Genomic DNA, 20,993 nt, shown 5'->3' on the forward strand with positions numbered 1-20,993 from the left:
GCAATATCACGGCGGGGGACACCAGAAATGGGCTTTACACATTGTACCCATGTCGGGAATCGAACCCGGGTCTTCGGCGTGACGAGCGAACGCTTTAAACACTAGGCTACCCGACCGCCCCCGAAGGTGAAGAACTTGAGTTGATAGATACTGTTTGTGTTGTAACCTACCTGGAGATTTCGGACACACGCCACAGGATATCGGACAAGACAGCGGGAAAAAAAGGCAATTGGGCTTCGAACAACGTGCAGGCTCTTCCACTGGGCAATTAACTGTTGGAGAAAGTATGACATTGTGAAGAAGGGTTTGAAAGTTGTGTTCAAGATTATTTCACAAATAGCGAGGTGCATGCACGTGTGATTATTTTGTAAAAATGCGGCCTATACGAGTTTCATAGATGGTTTTAACATGGATAACCGACTCAGTCACAGAACAGACACCGATCCGACCAGTTCTTATTTTGTCCCATTGATACAGAGTGCCAGGCAGGGCTACAACATGTAACATCTTGTAACGTCGTTTGTGGGATACGACAAAGGATCGAACCCCGACCTTCCGCAGTACGGACAGACGGCCATCGACTAGACGACGGAGGTGGATTTCCACGGTTAATACAAATGTAATGCACCCGTGAAGGTCCGGGTCACAATAGGTCTCCAGCAACCCACGCTTAATGTAAAAGGCAAGGTGGCGTTGTTGTCGTTGATGTCGTTGATGGCGACTATGCTTGTGGTAAGGCGACTGACGGGATCGGGTGGTTAAGCTCGCTGACTTTGTGGAAGAATGTCATCGAAACAATTGCATGGATTGATGCTTATAATACCAATCAATGGATTGTGTGGTCCAGATTCGATCATTTACAGACCGCTGTCATGTAGCTGGAATATTGCCCCGAGTGCGGTGTTAAATAACAAACGAAAAAAACAAAGTAATACATTATATCAGATAAAATTCAAGAATACCTGAGGCTTTGGCCAACAGACTACCCTGAAGTCCGCCTATTGATCAGGGCGCCGTTGTAAAAAACAACCTTAGCCCTATGACTGTCGTAAGTCAATGCTAAGATATGGGAGTTGCGATCAGCTTTGGGCTAGTTTCGCTTTGTACAACGGCACCCAGATAACTAAATATTTGTGACATAATATCTCATTGTTCTCGATCTATTGTGATGCCATCTCTTTGGCGATTGTGAATGGCTAAATTAGACGATCTTGATGCATAATATACATGGATATGGTTTGGGTTGAGGCATTCTGCCCCATCTCCCATGCAAAGCAGCAGTCACTTCATTGAGCGTATGGACAGGTGGGTCTCTTTGTCGAACACAACAGTCTAAAATGGGACAGAATGGGGCAGAATTCCTCAGAATCAAATCCAGAGATTTATCCAAAGAATGAGGAGGTGTCTTGAAGCAGTTGTTCGGGTTCAGGGAGGTTACACAAGATACCAATAGAAAGTCAAAAATTGGACTTGAAGGACATTGTTCGTCAATTCCGTAAACAAGAAGTGTGCATGGTACTGACAGTTAAGACTGTGCAACAAAATGGACATTCGTAATTTTTGGGGATGAAATTAAGACATTTTCCAAATCTGTAACATCTATAAAAAAAACCGCATTATATTATTTCATGGTAATCTTGACTGTTCCTCCCCAACCCTTTCTTTTCACTAAATAATTTATTTGGTATGGAAATCTTTTACACATTTTATGTACTAGTTCGTTAAAGTTGCTCAGTCTCAGAATACACGGGTGTTGCGTAACTAATTTCCATGTGTATACAAGACAGATCTTACGTTTTCCGCAACTTTTTCCAGAAGTAAGTTTCGGGCAGCTACAACTACAGGTGCTAGGCTGAAGACGTCCTCTCCACTGACAGATACGTCCTCCACAATCTGAAACAGAGGGAAGCCTGCAATCCCTATCTACACATCTTGAAGACCCAAATGCATAATGGGCTGAATACATCAGTTGATTTCATCTATGCACAGGGCACCTGGACAAGAGTAAGTAAAACATCTTGAAACAACATATTTCACAAAACAAAACGAACAGGTGAACATTGAAGAAGGCAACTCCCACCAACCCATCAAACTCAACTTCTAGTGTATAGAAACACTGATTTAATTCATACTGTAAAATGTTGTGAGCACCAGTGGTACCAACTTAAGTTTGAACAGGATAGACCACTATAAGAATCAAATTGAAATTAACAACAACAAAATGAAACCAAATTCAGTCTAAAATATGAATTCCAATAACCCCGAAAAGAGCCATGTAATACGAGGTTCGAATCAGCAGTAAAATTGTTCGAATTAATCCAATGCGTGTGACTGTCTGCTAAGTGAATGAGTATGGTTCTACGCCGCTTTTAGCAACATTTTAGCAATACAACGGCGGGGAGGGGGGGGGGGGGGGGGGGGGGGGGGGGGGGGCACCAGAAAAGGGCTTAACACATTGTACTCATGTGGGGAATCGAACCCGGGTCTTTATCGTGACGGGCGAACGCTTACGCCACTAGGCTACCCCCTGTTTTACAAAGTAAAATAGATAAACAGGATAACATCACCACTGAGCAAGTTTATCCCCGACTTGTGTATATCATTATTGTACTGACTGATAATACTATTTGGTGCCTTTAGGCTGTCCATGAAAGTGGCGAAGGTGAACAGGCGACTTCTATATATACCCACCACATAATCCCGCCTTCTTGTAGGCGGCTCCTATATATACCTACCACAGAGTCCCGCCTTCTTGTAGGCGGCTCCTATATATACCTACCATAGAGTCCCGCCTTCTTGTAGGCGGCTCCTATATATACCTACCACAGAGTCCCGCCTTCTTGTAGGCGGCTCCTATATATACCTACCATAGAGTCCCGCCTTGTTGTAGGCGACTTCTATATATACCCACCACATAATCCCGCCTTCTTGTAGGCGGCTCCTATATATACCTACCACAGAGTCCCGCCTTCTTGTAGGCGGCTCCTATATATACCTACCATAGAGTCCCGCCTTCTTGTAGACGACTTCTATATATACCCACCACATAATCCCGCCTTCTTGTAGGCGGCTCCTATATATACCTACCATAGAGTCCCGCCTTCTTGTAGGCGGCTCCTATATATACCTACCACAGAGTCCCGCCTTCTTGTAGGCGGCTCCGATATATACCTACCACAGAGTCCCGCCTTCTTGTAGGCGGCTCCTATATATACCCACCACATAATCCCGCCTTCTTGTAGGCGGCTCCACAGGCGCTACACTTCGCCCCGGTACAATAGGGTGTGTGGAAGTTCCGCTGCCTGGAAAGGGCAAACTCACGTCAATATATACGGTTAGAATTGGTCACCAATTTGTGACTGAAGGCTCTGGGGGAGGTCACGTGTTGATTCCCAAATTGAAACAATGTTAACCCAGAAATCTGTACTTAAAAGATCCTATTGTGAACCCAGTCAACAAGAGGTATACATACAACAAATGTATTACAAAATTAAGTTTACAAATAAATACGACCCGTGAAGTTCCGGGGTAGAATAGTTCTTCAGCAACCCATGCTTGCCGTAACAAGCGACAATGCTTGTAAGAGGCGTCTAAAGGGATCGCAATTGGGATCGATCACATGCATCAACCAAGTCAGCGAGCCTGACCACCCATTCCCGTTAGTCGCCCTTTACGACAAGTATATAGTCGCCTTTTACGACAAGTATATTGTCGCCTTTTACGGTAAGCATGGGTTGCTGATGACCAATTCTACCCCGGAACTTCAAGCGTTTGGGTCAACCGTCACTACGCCGTGAAAGATGAAACGTCTTGTTCCAGATGAAGGGTGCCATACAACATGGGAGCTTACCCTTCAGCATAGTTGCAGACATAGTACCGATGCTGGTGGCAGGCGGCTTGGCCACAGCCGATACGGACAGTATTCCCATACACCACCTGCATATATACAAATCAACTTTGTATCAGTAATACACGACAGTGCACCCTCAAGAAAAGCATAGTCACAAATGTGGAAAAGTTATTTCAAATATATTTGAATGTGTTATGTCGGACTTGCAGCTTTTTCTGTATTCATTGTTGCAACTGAACCAAACACCAATCACTCTAAACCTCTCCCCGGTATGAAGCAGAGCTCAATAAACATTGTAACAATGTTATTTTTGGGACAACACTTTTAGGTTCAGTCCCATCAAGGATTTGGACCCATACTCAGTGAGGCACCCAAACGCCAGTACACGAAGTCAGTGATGTACCCATCTCAACCACCGAGGCTTCCACAAATATGAATAGTGCAAGAATTGGTACTTCAACCAAGTGTTATTCCAAATATAACATTTGCTACATCTGACCACTTTTCTAAATATTATTGTGCTTCATACATAATACCTTACTGTTTCCGCGAATCAATCCTGATACGGGCTTGCCTCCAACAACGATGGGACATGTCACCATAAATACATCCGTGAAGATCCGGGGTAGAATAGGTCTTCAGCAACCCATGCTTGCTGTAAAAGGCGACTATGCTTGTCGTAAGAGGCGACTAGCGGGATCGGGTGGTCAGGATCGCTAATTTGGTTGATGAATGTCATCGATCCCAATTACTTGGATCGATGTTCATGATATTAATCACTGGATTGTCTGGTCCAGACTCGATTCTTTTACAGACCGCCTTCATAGCTGCAATATTGCTGAGTGCAGCGTTAAACGATAAACCTACCAACCACCACAAATAGGACCATTGTTGATCTCCACGCCCATCATGACGAGCACCCACCTGTGTGTAGTGACCAACAACTCCGCCGTTGATGGAACCATTCCCATACTTGTAGTCCTTGATCTCTCTCGTCCAGGCCAGGAATGCTTTGGTGAAGTTGAACTCTCCGCCTCGGCGGGCCAGATTTTGACCAATGTTGTATAGTGGCATTCCTGAAAAGTAACAGTGTAAAGCTGAACTTTGTTCCAATGTTTGACAAGTCCGATTTGTTTGCCAATTGCAATATGTACTGGCGACAGGCTATTCCAACAACTAAACCAAATTAGTCGCCTCCACACGCTTGGGTCGCCCCATTATGAAATGTCTAAAAAATGTATGCTACAAAATAATTAAAAGGTTTAGACTATTACTCCTAAATTAATGTGGAAACTTGTGTTGCCTATCTCCGATCTGAACGCTTTTTATTACTTCCAGCTCTGTATTAAATATCGTTGAAATAGAAGGATTTAACTAGGTGGCGTGTGCAGCGAGAGTCCGGTCAGATGTGAAGATATGTCTAGTCACGTGACAGCATACGATGTCCGGCTTTTCTGTCCGTAAGCAGGTCTTTCAGTGAGAAAGGCTATGGTTTTACGCCGCTTTTTGCAATATTCCTTCAATAACACGGCGGCTGATCATGGGCGTCACACATTGTGCCCATGGGGAAATCGAACCCGGATCTTCTTTCACCACTAGGCTACCCGACATCCCTTCAATGAGTGAATGTGAAAGTTACCGTGGACTTGCTATACTTATCGAGATGTCGGCATGAGTTTTACATCTCGTACATCAATGTGGGAGACTAACCGATTGCCCGCCTCTCCGCGCCCTTGTCATGGCCCAAGACACACCGCCTTGCCCACTTTCCCGCTATGGCCGCCAACTCCTCATCCCAAATCTGAAATTATCAATCATGTTTGCCTTATGGAGGGGACGCGCATCTTAAGGTACAGGATGCTAGTCAATCATAAACTGAATCGGTTATTAAACACAAAAGGTCAGAAACTTCGCGTTTGATGCCACATGTCACCTGTCTGATATTCATATATATATATATATATGAACGCGCGCGTGCGTGCGTACGTGCGTGCGCGTACTAGTCCGGACTGATGCCGATTTATAGTGCTAGCTCACTGAGATACCATGCCGCAGTTGAACATGAATACCCCACTCAGACACAACACACTGACTCCGAGCCGACCAGTCCTTGTTTTAGCCCCTTAATGCCGAGCGCCAGACAGGGTAACAACAAGTACCATCTTTTAACGTCTTTTGGTATGACGCGGCCGGGGATCGAGCCCCGAACCTTCCGCTCTCCGGACGGACGCTCTACCACTAGACCACGGAGGCGGTCCCACATTTAAGTGGCGAATGTCCATGCATAACGACATGGTCATGCACACTGGAAAGGTTCCAGAGGTGACTCTGGAGAAGTGCTTGGAACGAAGAATAAAGACATGCATCAACCAAGTCAGCGAGCCTGACCACCCGATCCCGTTAGTCGCCTCTTACGATAAGCATAGTCGCCATTTACGGCAAGCATGGGTTGCTGAAAACCTATTCTACCCCGGATCTTCACGAGTCAGTTCAAATGGTAGCTGGTTCCATGCAACTTCTGTGCAACTGAAAAGGCACTACACGCCATATGGCATTGAACGTGTTGACAAAACCTAACTGAAAATAGTGTATCACATCTTCCTTTAAGGTTTATATTTCCAAGGGTCGCCACAATCAAGGATGAGAAATGGAAGGTGGAAACTTGGAAAAGCATGGTAACAAGTGGGAAAATACAAATGAAACTGCTTCAGTAACATTTCATCTCCATGCAAACATGATACACCATCCACTTCGGAAATTAACAAAACTAGGTAATCAGGCATTTTAATCTCCCCTACAGCGTTGACAGATAAGTGTAATGCCCCTTTTAACAATAGTTAAGTCATATGACAGCGTGTCGGCTTAATGTGGGAGGAAAGCCCTTAGTGATGCAGGTCTCCGACGTTTAGCGCTCGAGTGAAAACCCCGGGCAGGGGTATGATGTTGATAAAACAGAAATGATCGGGGGCGAGGCAGGATTCGAACCCACTATTATAGGTTCCTGGCGTGTCCAAGGGACGCAACTCTGCACGGCAAATTGTGCCGCCTTTGAAGACTTGGCGGCTGTGGCAACAGACAACGAAACCCTCCACCAACCTGACAACCAGAAAGCTGTCCTGTGTAGGAGATTCCTGCAGTGAATCATGCTGTAATCAAGGCAAACGGTCACCAACATTGCAGGGTGGACAATGTACAGATACAGGTACGAGTTTCGATACATATAAATGAATTATACTGAACAAAAAAAACGTCAGGGATCATGAATATTTTGGGGGGTATTCTTTTGTAGTGAATACTGATGACAATTTCATAAAAATATCCCATAAAATATTCACGATCCCTAACCTTTGTTAAGTATATTAATCAATTCCACCCACCACTTTCTGCATTGCTGGGGCCGGCGGGTCCACCCTACTGCGCCACTGGTTGTGGAGATCTACAATCTTCTCCTTCCAGTCACTGGTCAGTGGGGCGTCCACACCAACGTCATGACCACACATGGTGTGGGTGCTGGAGAGCTTCTTGTAGCGGGGGTCGCACTTCATGTTTGAAAAGAAAAAAAAAATTGATCACTTGGCCAATCACACCTCATATTCGGACCTGAAGATTGAGTGACAACAAAACCGATCTTCACACATGGTGGGGAATAGAACTGATGTTGGTGCGATTATATGTTTAGTTTTATTTATTATAATGATTTGGATGGTTGGTTTGTTGTTTTTCGCAGCACTCAGCAATATTCAAGCTATATGACGGCGGTCTGTAAATAATCGAGTCTGGACCAGACAATTCTGTGATTAATATCATGAGCATCGATCCACGCAATTGGGATCAATGACATGCATCAACCAAGTTAGCGAGCCTGACCACCCGATCCCGTTAGTTGCCTTTTACGACAAGCATGGGTTGCTGAAGACCTATTCTACCCCGGATATTCACGGGTCTTATTATTATGAAAACCCGTTAGGGACCGATCATTTGATATTGTGGTTGTATGGGTGGGTAGGGGTAGGGGTGGGGGTGGGGGAGTGGCTGGGCTGGGCTGGTCTGGGCTGGGATTTTTTAATAGAGGTTTACATATTTTTTTCAACTACATCAACACCAGATATTTTATTTAAAACGTTTCGGGGACAATTTTTTTTATATAATCCCAATCAACCAAAGACTCGCGTCTACGGAGGCAGTCACTCAATGTTCGACATGAAGTGGTTTTATTATTTCCCTTTCGTTTATCCTACCTTTCCTGGTTTAGGTGTCGTAGTTGGTTGTGTACCGGTTGGTCGTGCAGTTGTTGGCCCAGTGGGTTTCGTTGGTGTTGGCGACCCTGAAAGTGAAAATACATGTAGCACTCTACTATTTGGAAGGCGATTATAATTACGAGGTGGTGGAGTACACATTGTCCACTCAAATGAAGGTGTTATTGTATCTTACCTGGACATAGGCCACATGTTATAGGACAAGACAGTGGAAATCGTTTGCAGTTTGGGCTTGAACAGCGCTCGCCCTCCTTGGCAGGACATACAACTGCAAGAAGACATACAGGTGTACTTGTTTCAGCTCTATTTGTACGGAGTAAGGACCAAATATACTACTCAAAAAAGGTTATACACATTTATAAGGCTAGTTATGAAAAAAATCTTATTTTGAGTAGTTGGCGGGGCAGTAGCCCAATGAGTTAAGCCGATTAAGAAACGCATGCTATTTTTCGTGACCTTTCTGATAGGAAATATATTTTTAATAAACAGATTAAAGATTTATAAACGTAATCTTGACTGATGTCACATAGGCCACATTGATCGTGAAATGGTCCGCGACTATTGTGCGCATGTGATGGAAGGAAAAGAAAATATAAGTTCAAATTGTTGCTTTAGAACAGAACGTTAACATGAAAGTAGAAGGGACGGGGGAGTTTCTCGGGATGGACGTGACGAGAACAAATGTATTTAGGTGTATTATCCGACAACTTGCACAGAAGAGCCTCCTCGACCTGTAATCGCTACAATGAGAAACTCGAAATTCATTTTCAGATTTTCAACAAAACAATTGTCAATTTGACATTTTTACAAGTCACAGCAAATTTCCAGCATATTGACGAGATACATTTTCTTACTTGTTTCACAGTTCTTGCCCTTTGTTCCCCGTCTACACTTGCACGTGCAGGTAGCGGCATTCAGTTGTCCTCCCCACAGGCACACGAGGCCCTTACAATCTGCAACACATAGTCAGTTGTGAGGTAATCAGTTTGTACACCATCTTCCCTAGGCAAGGGGATTAACTGACTATAAAAGTCCGGTTTCCACCCTTGCCGAACTAGGCTGGTATTATGGAGTTACATTCGGGTTAAACTTGTGAACATTCCATTGAAATGTGACCAGATAGATTCTTAACGCTGTACAGGCGTTCCTCAGACATTTTTTATTCGGCTCTTACTATGACATGCTAGAAACACTGCACTGTTGTATGATGCCTGAGTGCAAAATGGTGCCACAACAATGTTTCTGTTAATTGTGTATCCAGGTGAACTACAGTCAACAGAAACGGATGTTCAATAGTTCTGCATAAATACTTGAGTACTAACACGAAAATTTAATAACTTTAAATGTATCATAATTTGGGGAAAGACGTTTACACTAAACAGTCAAAAAGGTGAAATTTTTGGGTCAAATATAGAACACGTGTTGAACAACAACACCGAAAATACCAACTTCCAGTTGTACAGAAATACCAGTATCGGACGTAAGGTAGTTGGAGTGCAAAGGTTAAATCAAGGTCAAAATCTATATATTAAAAAAGGGAACATGCCTTGAACCAATATTAACCACCTATGTACGAACTTTCAATTCAAATTTAACAAGAATTTGAAAATTATCGCTCTAAATATTGTCATATTCTAAATATTATGTTCGAAATATCTTATTCGGATCTCTTGAAAATATTCGGGTGTCATCACTTGGGGCCCGTGAAGATCCGGGTAAGAATAGGTCTTCAGCAACCCATGCTTGTAACAGGCGACTATGCTTGTCGTAAGATTCGACAAACGGGATCAGGTGGTCAGGCTCGCTGACTTGGTCGATGCATGTCATCGATCCCAATTGCGTGGATCGATGCTCATGATCTCAATCACTGGATTGTCTGGCCCAGAGTCGATTATTTACAGACCGCCGCCATATAGCTGGAATATTGCTGAGTGCTGCGTTAAACAACAAACAAACACAGGTAGTTTGATCTACTCACCACATAACCCTGTTCCCTTGTCGATGTGTCCACAGGTGCCACATTTCGCCCCGGTACAATACGGTGTGTGGAAATTGGTCTGTCTGGAATAGGTAGAATCAGTCATACAGCACTGGACCTTGTTATATGGCAGTGTGTTTTAATTTATTGCTTAACAATGATTGCATTCGTGTGACATTGTTATTGGTTGTGATTCGGTAGACGCTCATTGCATTGTGTTTGGACAGTGATCAGTCGTCCGGAAGGTACTATATTTAGATGACAGTGGGGTGTGTAAACTGCCGCTGACGGTATGTTATGGAAACTTCTTTAATGTTCTAGTACCGTTAGACTGGTGAGGTCACTGTATAGAATTTTCCAGTAGCTTGTTATGCTGTATGTATAGTGGGACAAGAGCGTGTTTACGTTCTCACGTATTTCATCGCTTTGGAACTAGCTTTCATGTGAGGACCGTTCATCATCCCTGATTCCCTGGCTAGCCCATCTCGGAAACTTGACCACTATCGCCGCTGGGTGAATATGTATCATTAATTTCTGACTTTTGCTATCACTACTGTATTTGTGTATTTGATACTGACCACTGCCATCATGTTATATATTGCTATTGGATATTGTATAACCACTATTATTTGCTGCCATTGATTTGTATTTGTAAAACTTAATGAATTTTGTAAGATATTTGTTGATTCTATACCGCTTGTTTGTTGATTTCACACCAGGTTCTTTTAAGTACAGATTTCTGGGTAAACATTGTTACAATTTGAGAATCGACATGTAACCTCCTCCAGAGTCTTCCAGTCAAAAATTGGTAAACACGCAAGACAACGGGTAAACACGCGAGACAACGGGTAAACACGCGAGACAACGGGTAAACACGCAAGACAACGGGTAAACACGCAAGACAACGGGTAAACACGCGAGACAACGGGTAAACACGCGAGACAACGGGTAAACACGCGAGACAACGGGTAAACACGAGAGAACGGGTAAACACGCGAGACAAAGGATATCCCGAGCAGCAAGGATTTGAATCTGCTAGAGTGAGTGAGTCACAATTCAATGTCGCATAGGCTGATTAGCTGGAGTGAGTGAGTGAGTATGGTTTTACGCCGCTTTTAGCAATATTACAGCAATATCACGGCGGGGGACACCAGAAATGGGCTTCACACATTGTGCCCATGTCGGGAATCGAACCCGGGTCTTCGGCGTGACGAGCGAACGCTTTAACCACTAGGCTACCCGACCGCCCCCTGATTAGCTGGAACTTACCCCTCGGCATAGTTACAGACGTAGTACCGACCATCGTCACAGTCAGCCTGGCCGCATCCTATCCGGACAGTTCTCTCAAACACAACCTGCACATATTCAAATCAACTTTGTGTCGATAATCAAAGACAGTCCATCCACAGATATAGCATAGTCACAAATATGTAAAAGTCAATTCAAATTTATTATTTTGCATTTTGTCATAATTGTCCGACTTGCAGCCTGTTGCAAATGAACCCAACACCCATCGTCTTAAACCTCTGCCTCAACAGCAATGAAATATTGAATGCAATTTTGTCACAGGCGACATGAATCCTACTTTTTAACCCGTATTACTACGACACAAGATCGTCTCTACATTAATTTGGCCATAATTTCATCGGGGAAGCTTAACCTACTTTTCTGAAATGTTATCCAAATCGCACCCCAACAACAGGCTCTTGCGACAAAAATATTGAAGTTAAAGTATCATCAGGTGTCGTTAATTGACATGGCACAGGGACGCACCCTGACAAGACTCAGATCCACTCGGTGCTTGTCCAACAAGCGATGTTTCCCAAGCCGATTTGGTAGAAAAGGTTTAAATATGAGGAGACAGACATACGATGTGTTCAATGTAAAGCTGTGGGTATAACACTGTCATTGAATTTGGAACTGAATGCAAGGGGTTATTTCCACATACTTTCTCAGTCATTGTCGGTAAGCATTTTCGGTGTCTGTGATGCAGCAGCCACGTTATTGTAATTTGAACCCTCTGAATGACCATGTACCTGTGTGTAGTGCCCCACGATCTTGTCATTAATGGACCCGGTCCCATATTTGAAGTTCTTCAACTCGTTCACCCAGGCTAGGAAGGCTTTTGTGAGGTTGAACTTGCTACTCTGACGGGCCAGATTCTGACCAATGAAGTAATCCGGTATACCTGAAACAAGTAATTAATCAGATTGATTGATTGTTGTTTGACGCCGCACTCAGCAATATCTCATCTGGAAATAATCGAATCTGGACCAGACGATCTAGTGATTGACATCATGAGCATCGATCCACGCAGTTGGGATCGATAACATGCATCAACGATAGAGGACATGCATCAACCATGTCAGCGAGCCTAGCCACCCAATCCCGTTAGTCGCCTCTTACTACAAGCATAGTCGCTTGTTAGGACAAGCATGGATTGCTTAAGACCTAACTCAGATCTTCACGGGTAATCTCACATTGTATCGAAACATAAGTGCACGTTTCATGAAACTAAAATGGTGGCAGAAATAAGGACACGCTCACCAGAACACTGCAGACAATGCCTGCCTGCCTGCCTGCCTGCCTCCCTACTAGTGACGTAAACTCACTCCAGGGCGACCACCAGGTGTTCACAAAGATTGATAATACATGGCAGATTCATAGCGAACTTCAAACCTAGGCACAAAACGTTTAAGCATTTTGATAATCAGTTCTATAATATGTTTATTTTCTGTTAATCATTTGTTAACAGATTGACAGAATTTCGAAAGGTGTTTTTTCGCTTTTATTTGTATTTCTTTTGGGCGACTCGGATTAAATGCACGCCCCAGGGCAGGAATATTCCTCGAAGATCTACTCAAAACGTCAACAATCTACCACATTTGTCCGCGAAGGGCCTTTTATCAGAGGATAACACCCTGAAAAGACAACCCCATTCATAAACTGTTCTGGATGTTAATAAATATTCAGTTAATTGCATAGAATGTCTTCGGATGTTTGTTCGAGACGGATGTTTGTTCGAGACGGATGTTTGTTCGAGACGGATGTTTGTTCGAGACGGATGTTTGTTCGAGACGGATGTTTGCTCGAGACGGATGTTTGCTCGAGACGGATGTTTGCTCGAGACGGATGTTTGTTCGAGACGGATGTTTGCTCGAGACGGATGTTTGCTCGAGACATTATTCCTGACTCCAGTCAGACATACTAACTTTCCCCGTAATTGAAAAGCAACGGGGCATTTTGACCCACACATTTTTTCAGAACCAGGATTTTCAGTAGATATTTGTGTACTAAACCAGAGTAAAACCTTTCATGCATTTTCGGGTAAAGAGTACTTTTGAAAAATTATGTTTTGGTCCAAACAAATCCCAGGCACTTCCCAAATAGTTGTACTTACCTATTGCCCGCCTTTCGGAGCCTTTGTCATGCGCTAGACGACACTGTCTTGCCCACTTCCCAGCAATCTTGGCGAGTTCCTCATCCCACATCTAAACATACGTTACATTAACATACGTTACATTGCCAGGCGAGTCAAAGTCTAACATTAACACTCACAAGATACGCTGTGTAATTTTGCAACAGATCCCAGCTATGCCTTTGTCTTATAAGTAACTAGGCCTATACCACACAAAGCATACGCCTACCATATTGCATGGTGCACGGTAATCAGCAGCAAGACAAGTCCTTTTTGCAGTTCCGTCCATATATTTCGCACAATCCTCATTTCTAACTGAGCAGAATTTACAACCCATAAAAAAAGAAAAAAAAAAGAAAAGCACTACAAATGATTTTACTGTGCTCAAATACGGACACCCACAGTGGTTGGCTGGTTTTATAACCAGCGGGGAGAGCGAGTTGGTTTAAACTAGTTAGTCTGCTATTCCAGTCACACGAACGCGGGTGACCCCATATACTGGATACTGTCACTTTTCATTTTCAAATTTAGAGTGCTCCCTAAACAAGATTTAAATAAGCCAATGATTATTCTGACGAGTGCTTTATTTTGGAAATCGGAAGATGACTATTTAAATTAAATATCAGTCTCAATTTAAGTTTAGGATTGATATACCAGTTACTTATGTCGACTGTCACAAGGCACAACGGTAATATGAGATAAATATGATGATCAGAATGAATATGATGATCGGATAAGTATGATCCTTGTATGAATATGCGAACAATACGCTTTTGAGAAAAGGCTCGACCAGGTCATACACAGGTCATCACAGCATCTCCATAATAGTGAATGATGGGTGGCCATACTCACCACCTTCTGCATGAGTGGTGCGCTGGGGACCACTTTCTGGCGGTACTGGTTGTGAAGGTCTACAAGTCTCTGCTTCATGGCAGCGGTCAGAGGAACATCCTTCCCCTTATCTTTCTGGCACATGGTGTGAGTGGCGGAGAGCTTCTTGTAGCGGGGGTCACATGTCTGATGTTCAAATATGAGTTTTTTTCTAACGTTCAAATTGTGAGCAGATGTTTGCATATGAATATATTGGGTTCAACGCCGTTTTAACAGTATTCAAGTTTTATCACGGCGTGTCAGCTTAATGTTTGAGGAAAGCCCGATGTGATGAGGGTCTTGGACGTTTACCACTTCGGTGAAACCCACGAGCACGGGTATGGTGCTGACAATCTAGAAGCAATCGGGGGGGAACCGGGATTCGAACCCACAATCATAGGTTTCTGGCGTGCCCAAGGTACGCAACTCTGCACAGCGAATTGCGGCGCCTTAGACGAATGGGCCACCCGTGCCCCCAATAGTATTGTGAACACTCCACGACGAAATGCTAATCAGCATGGATACACATTGTAACTACTTTAACCTTACTGGTCGACACATACAAAATGGGCTACCCGAGGCCTGTCCTGGAAGACAGTCTTTATGAAATTGTGGGTTGACTTAGCGTAAATATTGGCGTGAAGATAACGTACACCACCTTCTGCAGATCAAAGTAAAGAAGCTGCGGCTTATTTCCTGTACACTAACGATTGAACAAGATTTCGGTTATAGCAGAGCGTATCAGCTTATGTTGTGGGATGGCGTCAAACGTTGAACAACGCAATGTGCAAACAGAGCAAGGACGATTAGTGGGCAAATCTAAGGGAAGCAACTCTTCACAATGAATTACGGCTGCCACCCGGCGACGTCATGGAGAATAATAAAATCGAAACGTCTACGAACCGGTTTTGGTTTTTCAGTTGTAGACGGTGTACTTTCCGGTTCCTCAGATTCGTTCGGAGTTGTTGGTGGATTCGTCGACTCATCAGGTGTAGTGTTGTCTGCCCCGGGGGTTGTTTCCTGGGTGTTTTCGGGCGTCGTTTCTTCCTTTTCAGGGTTTGGCGTCGTTTCCTCCTTTTTAGGGTCCGGCGTCGTTTCCTCCTCTTTAGGGTCCGGCGTCGTTTCTCTTCCACCACCGTCACCCGGGTCGTCGTACATGTTATGACGAACGTCTCTAGTTTCACGGATTGGATCTGATGAAAAACAATTACAATGTAACCCTGCAGCACGGATATTTCAATGTCAGGATTAACAAGTCAGGAAATGTATACAACCCAAAATAGATCTAATGCCGCCGAGTCAAACAATATTTGGATAAATGAACCTGATAAACTTTGCAATCAATCTTCCATAGTTACTGCAGAACATTAAACGATAACGTATGGTAAAGTTTTCCAAAATTATTATTTTACATATCATTCGACTCATTACTTGTTTGGTTTGCAGTACATAAAAATGTGTTTAATAGTAGTCCGGATCGACGGGTTACCAAACTTGAGTGAGTTGGGTTTAACGCCGCTTTTAACAGTATTCCAGTTATATCACGGCGAGTCAGCTTAATGTGGGAAGAAAGCCCGAAGTGATGCAGGTCTCAGACGTTTACCACTTCGGTGAAACCCACGAGCACGGGTATGGTGCTGACAAACCTAGAAACAATCGGGGCGAACCGGGATTCGAACCTACAATCACGGGTTTCTGGCGTGCCCAAGGGACGCACCTCTGCACAGCGAATCGCGGCGCCTTAGACGACTGGGCCACCCGTGCCCTCTTCCAAACTTGAGGTTTCACCGTTTATCCCATTCTCGGTATATACACTGTTATCGTGTACACAAATATACTGAATACAAAAACTGGGCATCGTGTTTTTTAGGGGGAATATGTTTTAGTAGTAAAGACTTTCTTTAAAGGTGTGCGGAATATACCAATATTTCATGGTCTCTATCTTTGGTTTCAGTACAGTCCTCCCTCGATACAATGCCACCTTTCGTCCAGCGGAAAATAATGTTTGAAATTAAATGTTTGAAACACCGGCGTTTAAGGATATTACAGAAATAGACTATCATTGACAAACTAAATTCTTTTCTATTTTTAGGACGTGAATGTTTGTTGTTTAACGCCGCACTCGGCAATATTCCAGCTATATGACGGCGGTCTAAATAATCGAGTATGGACTAGACAATCCAGTGATTGACATCATGAGCATCGATCCACGCAATTGGGATCGATGACATGCATCAACGAAGTCAGCGAGCCTGACCACGCGGTCCCGTTAGTCGCCTCTTACGACAAGCATAGTCACGTTTTACGGCCAGCATCTGGTTGCTGAAGACTTATTCTACCCCGGATCTTCACGGGTCCCTCATTGATGTAGGACCCAATGCGGTCATTGATTGTGGAATTCACTAAGGGGTCCAATATGTTTTTCTACGGCAAGTATGGGTTACTGAAGACCTATTCTACCCCGGATCTTCACGGGTCAATAAAGTGAATGATTTTCTGAGGTTCAGCTGTGAAAACATTAGAGATCAATAAATATAGTTTGTTGATTTAGGAGGATTCTTTTCCTACAGATTAACCACACTGCTAATTTTACGTAAATAAATAAAAAATGGCATGACAAGGGAATTGGAAAGTTTGTCGTGAAAGTCATTGGCATTATAACCGGGGTGGCACTGCATATCCGGGGGGTGAGGGGGTGGGTGGCACTGCACCGGGTGTGTGTGTGTGTGTGTGGGTGGGGGGGGGGGGGGGGGGGGGGGTGGGGTGGGGGGGGGGGGGGGCACTGCACCCGGGGTGGCACTATACCCAGCCTGGCACTATAACCAGAGTGACATTAAAACTAGGAACGACTATATACACAGAAACAAACCGAACAAGACTTTCAGAGTAAGAACACGTGCTGTGTTGTTTCTTATGCGGGAACTCATAGGAACAAGCTGCTCCGTTAAATGGAATTTATTTGTGGGGAGGGGGGGGGATTTCCTGTACAGTGAAACCTCGTGGTTTACTTGTATATACATAATATAGTATATATCATTTACTTAAAGTCACTCTGAGCAATATCCCAAATATGACGTCGGCTTGTAAATAATTGAGCCTGGGCAAGACAATCCAGTTATAATAAATATGATTTTATATATTAAACAAAGGCAAGAACCTATACGATGATGCAAGTTATCAAGCTGTGGATACATACAGTAGTTAGATGCAAATTGTTTTTCTATTTACAAATATTGCGTTTTACAGTCGGATATGACACAGCAATATTACAGCCATGTCACGTGGCCTGTAAATCATATCTGGCCAGACAACCCAGTGGTTGATAACATAAGCAACGTCCTCCAACAGGATACAATGACGCCACATGTCCATCTGGTTCTCTTACAAGCACTGATAACTAGGGAATCCCTCAGTTCGCATATGGTTAACAGAAACAAGGATTCGATTACGAGCCATTACTGCATATTTTTCAAAAATGATGAAATATCGTTCGACTCATCACTTGTTTGGATAGTAGAACGTGTCAACATTTTAAGTCAAGATAGCAGGGTTTCCGAACTCGAGGTTTCAATGTTTATGTCGGCATACACAATGTCATCGTCTGGTCCAGACTCCATTATTTACAGACGGCCGTCACATAGCTGGAATATTGCTGAGTGCGGCGTTACACAACAAACAAACTGTAAATCATGTCTGGCCAGACAACCAAGTGGTTGATAGCATAAGAAATGTGCCACAACAGGACAGTCGCATGTCAGTCTCATTCTCTGAGAAGCACCGATAGCTGGGGAATCCCGCACGGTTCGCATGGGGTTAGCAGAAACAAGGATTCGATAAGCGTAAATCAACAGATTGCATCCTTACTCAAACAGCGACATGATAACCGCAGCAGAATCTGTGGAGGCTTGCAGGACAGCGTGCAGTTCCCTGCCAATAGAATACAGCATTAAATGTAGGATCGGAGTGAGTGAGCGAGTTGGGTTTAACGCCGCGTTGAACAGCATTCTGGTTATATCACGGCGTGTCAGCTTGATGCGGAGAAAAGCTAGAAGTGATGCGTATACCACTTGTGAGTGAGTGAGTGGGGTTTAGCGCCGCTTTTAACAGTATTCCAGTCATATCACGGTGTGTCAGCTTAATGTGGGAGGAAAGCCCGGAGTGATGCAGGTCACAGACGTTTACCACTTCGGTGAAACCCACGAGCATGGACAGTGCTGACGAACCCCGAAACAGGGGCGAACCTGGATTCAATCACAGGCTCTCTGCGTCCCAAGGAAACATCTGAACCAGGCCAATATACATAAATACCTGCGTACAACTAGCGTGGCAATGTGATTTTAAAAAGGCGTCAGTCATGTTAATTACCAAGTAATTCCGGCTTCGAAAGCTTTTGAAAGATCATTGACCCCGTACACAAAACTATCTTTTACTTCAATGTTTCGCTTGGTTTGTTTGTTGTTTAACGCCACATTCAGCAATATTCCAGCTATATGACGATGGTCTGTAAATAATTCAGTCTGGGCCAGACAATACAGTGATTGACATAATGAACATCGATGCACGCAATTGGGATACGATGACATGCATCAACCAAGTCAGACAACCCGATCCCGTTAGTCGCATCTTACGACAAGCATAGTCGCTTTGTAAGGCAAGCATAGGTTGCTGAAGACCTATTCTACCCCGGGTCTTCACGGGCCGTTTCGCTTGGAGGGATCGATGCATGTTCAATACGGACAAATCATCTTTACAAATAAGGATGTTATTGAGCGATTTCCTTCAGTTTAGGCCGCTTCAAGAGAATTCAGTCATCTCACGAATTGGCAGCTTGTGGGGAAAAATGTAGGTCTTAGACGTTGGTTTATCACGAGCACAAGCATGACTGACAAACCAACAAACAATCACGGCAAAACGGGGATCAACCCCACAGCCATGTTTCTGCGTTTTGGAGGCAACACCTTGGATGACTGGGCCCGGATGTAAATGAATCAGCAAGTTCAAGGTCACGTTGTCACCTATGACGAATGGTAAGTTGCCCTGACTAAAAATTCAAATTAAGTAAAAATTTAAGGACATGTTACTTGCCACTAAAACAGGTTATTTACAGTATGAAATTTTGTTTTCGGTACGCTGGATAGTAGAAAACGGGAGACAGACGTTATGGCAAGCGCTTGTTTTGTGTGCTTTGCCTACCGATTTCGTAGTGTGACGTCACAGCAGGCAGCAGGGCAAGGAGCAAGCCAAGTACCACGGCGAAGGACATCGTTCGTGTCATCTTCCGCCCGACAAGGCTGAAACAAACAACACAAATAAACGCGATCCGTGGGTCTGAAACAATTTAGGAAAACGAAATGATATTTCCTGCACGACCTTCACTGTTGAAAAGCTGTTGATCTAAAACAAGCCTAATAATATATGGATGTATCTGACAACGTCCAAATATTTATACAGTAGATTGAGATATGACTATTCTGACAGATTCCAGAGGTACTCCTACCCCATCACCTGTGGAGCCTTTGGACTCCAGTCACGAGCTTACCCGACAGCTGTTCTAAAATTCAGAAAATGAAGCTCTCTGGATAGGGTAGGGTGGGGTGTATATGTGGTGTAGGGGTGTATCTGTGGGGTGGGGTGTATACTTTAGGTAAGGGTGCATATGTGGGGTAGGGGTGTATATGTGGGGTAGGGGTGTATATGTGGGGTAGGGGTGTATATGTGGGGTATGGGTGTATATGTGGGGTATGGGTGTATATGTGGAGTAGGGGTGTATATGTGGGGTATGGGTGTATATGTGGGGTAGGGATGTATATGTGGGGTGGGGATGGGGGTGGGGGGGTGGGGGGGGGGGGATGTGGAAACAATATCAGCACAATTATATAAAATGTTTGTACAAAATGGATGAAACATTGAATAAATATAACTTGCAGAAACATTTAGAATTACATACACAATGGTGGCTCTTCGTCTAAAGGTACAATGATGAAAGCCTTTATAACAGTTCATGAGGGAAGCGGTAACAACCAAAAGATTTCATTAATAGAGTGAGTTGGGTTTAACGCCGCTTCTAACAGTTATATCGCGGCGTGTCAGCTTAATGTGGGAGGAAAGCCCGAAGTCATGCAGGTCTCAGACGTTTACCACTTCGGTGAAACCCACGAGCACGGGTATGGTGCTGACAAACCTCGAAACATCATCAGGGCGATTGGGATTCGAACCTACAATCATAGGGTCGCCTTAGACGACTGGGCCACCTGTGCCCCCTAAACTGTAAGTCAAAGTACGTGATAGTGAGAACGTATTGTTAGTGTGTTTTTTGATTGTTGTTTAACGCCGCCCTCAGCAATTTGTCCAGCTATATGACGGCGCTCTGTAAGGCCTGGTTCACACATTGCCGATTATGGCTCCCGTTTGAGATCAGACAGCGTTACGACACGAAAAGTGAAAAAGTCGGATTACTATCCTCAGTGATATGGATAACTCGGCCAATCATGTCTAGTCGGATAACAATCGTGACTATGTCGTGACAGATTCTGCTGTATCGTATCAAAATCGTAACAATGTCCATGGGTTGTCTGGACGGTGTCGTGAAGAACGGACATGGATTGTTCATTGCCGTTACTT

At 44.0% G+C, this 20,993-nt stretch overlaps 1 protein-coding gene across 1 annotated transcript in view; it reads right to left on the minus strand.

Moving 5' to 3' along the window:
• LOC124118163 overlaps positions 1–20,993 on the minus strand; it is a 101,982-nt gene that overhangs the window by 79,705 nt on the left and 1,284 nt on the right. Inside the window, exons 2-19 of the mRNA XM_048394677.1 lie at positions 19,566–19,663; positions 18,237–18,299; positions 15,276–15,565; positions 14,355–14,519; positions 13,485–13,575; positions 12,121–12,272; positions 11,354–11,439; positions 10,085–10,167; positions 8,961–9,059; positions 8,282–8,374; positions 8,089–8,174; positions 7,228–7,389; positions 5,561–5,651; positions 4,775–4,926; positions 3,851–3,936; positions 3,220–3,302; positions 1,795–1,893; positions 171–272 (exon numbers count right to left, since the gene is read on the minus strand). Coding sequence (XP_048250634.1) covers positions 171–272; positions 1,795–1,893; positions 3,220–3,302; positions 3,851–3,936; positions 4,775–4,926; positions 5,561–5,651; positions 7,228–7,389; positions 8,089–8,174; positions 8,282–8,374; positions 8,961–9,059; positions 10,085–10,167; positions 11,354–11,439; positions 12,121–12,272; positions 13,485–13,575; positions 14,355–14,519; positions 15,276–15,565; positions 18,237–18,299; positions 19,566–19,647 — 2,065 coding nt within the window. The 5' untranslated portion in view covers positions 19,648–19,663. The remainder of the gene's footprint in view (positions 1–170; positions 273–1,794; positions 1,894–3,219; positions 3,303–3,850; positions 3,937–4,774; positions 4,927–5,560; positions 5,652–7,227; positions 7,390–8,088; positions 8,175–8,281; positions 8,375–8,960; positions 9,060–10,084; positions 10,168–11,353; positions 11,440–12,120; positions 12,273–13,484; positions 13,576–14,354; positions 14,520–15,275; positions 15,566–18,236; positions 18,300–19,565; positions 19,664–20,993) is intronic.

Source organism: Haliotis rufescens, unplaced genomic scaffold (genome assembly GCF_023055435.1).
Source record: "Haliotis rufescens isolate VD_foot unplaced genomic scaffold, xgHalRufe1.0.p SCAF_13, whole genome shotgun sequence".
NCBI classification, from domain to species: Eukaryota; Metazoa; Mollusca; class Gastropoda; order Lepetellida; family Haliotidae; genus Haliotis; species Haliotis rufescens.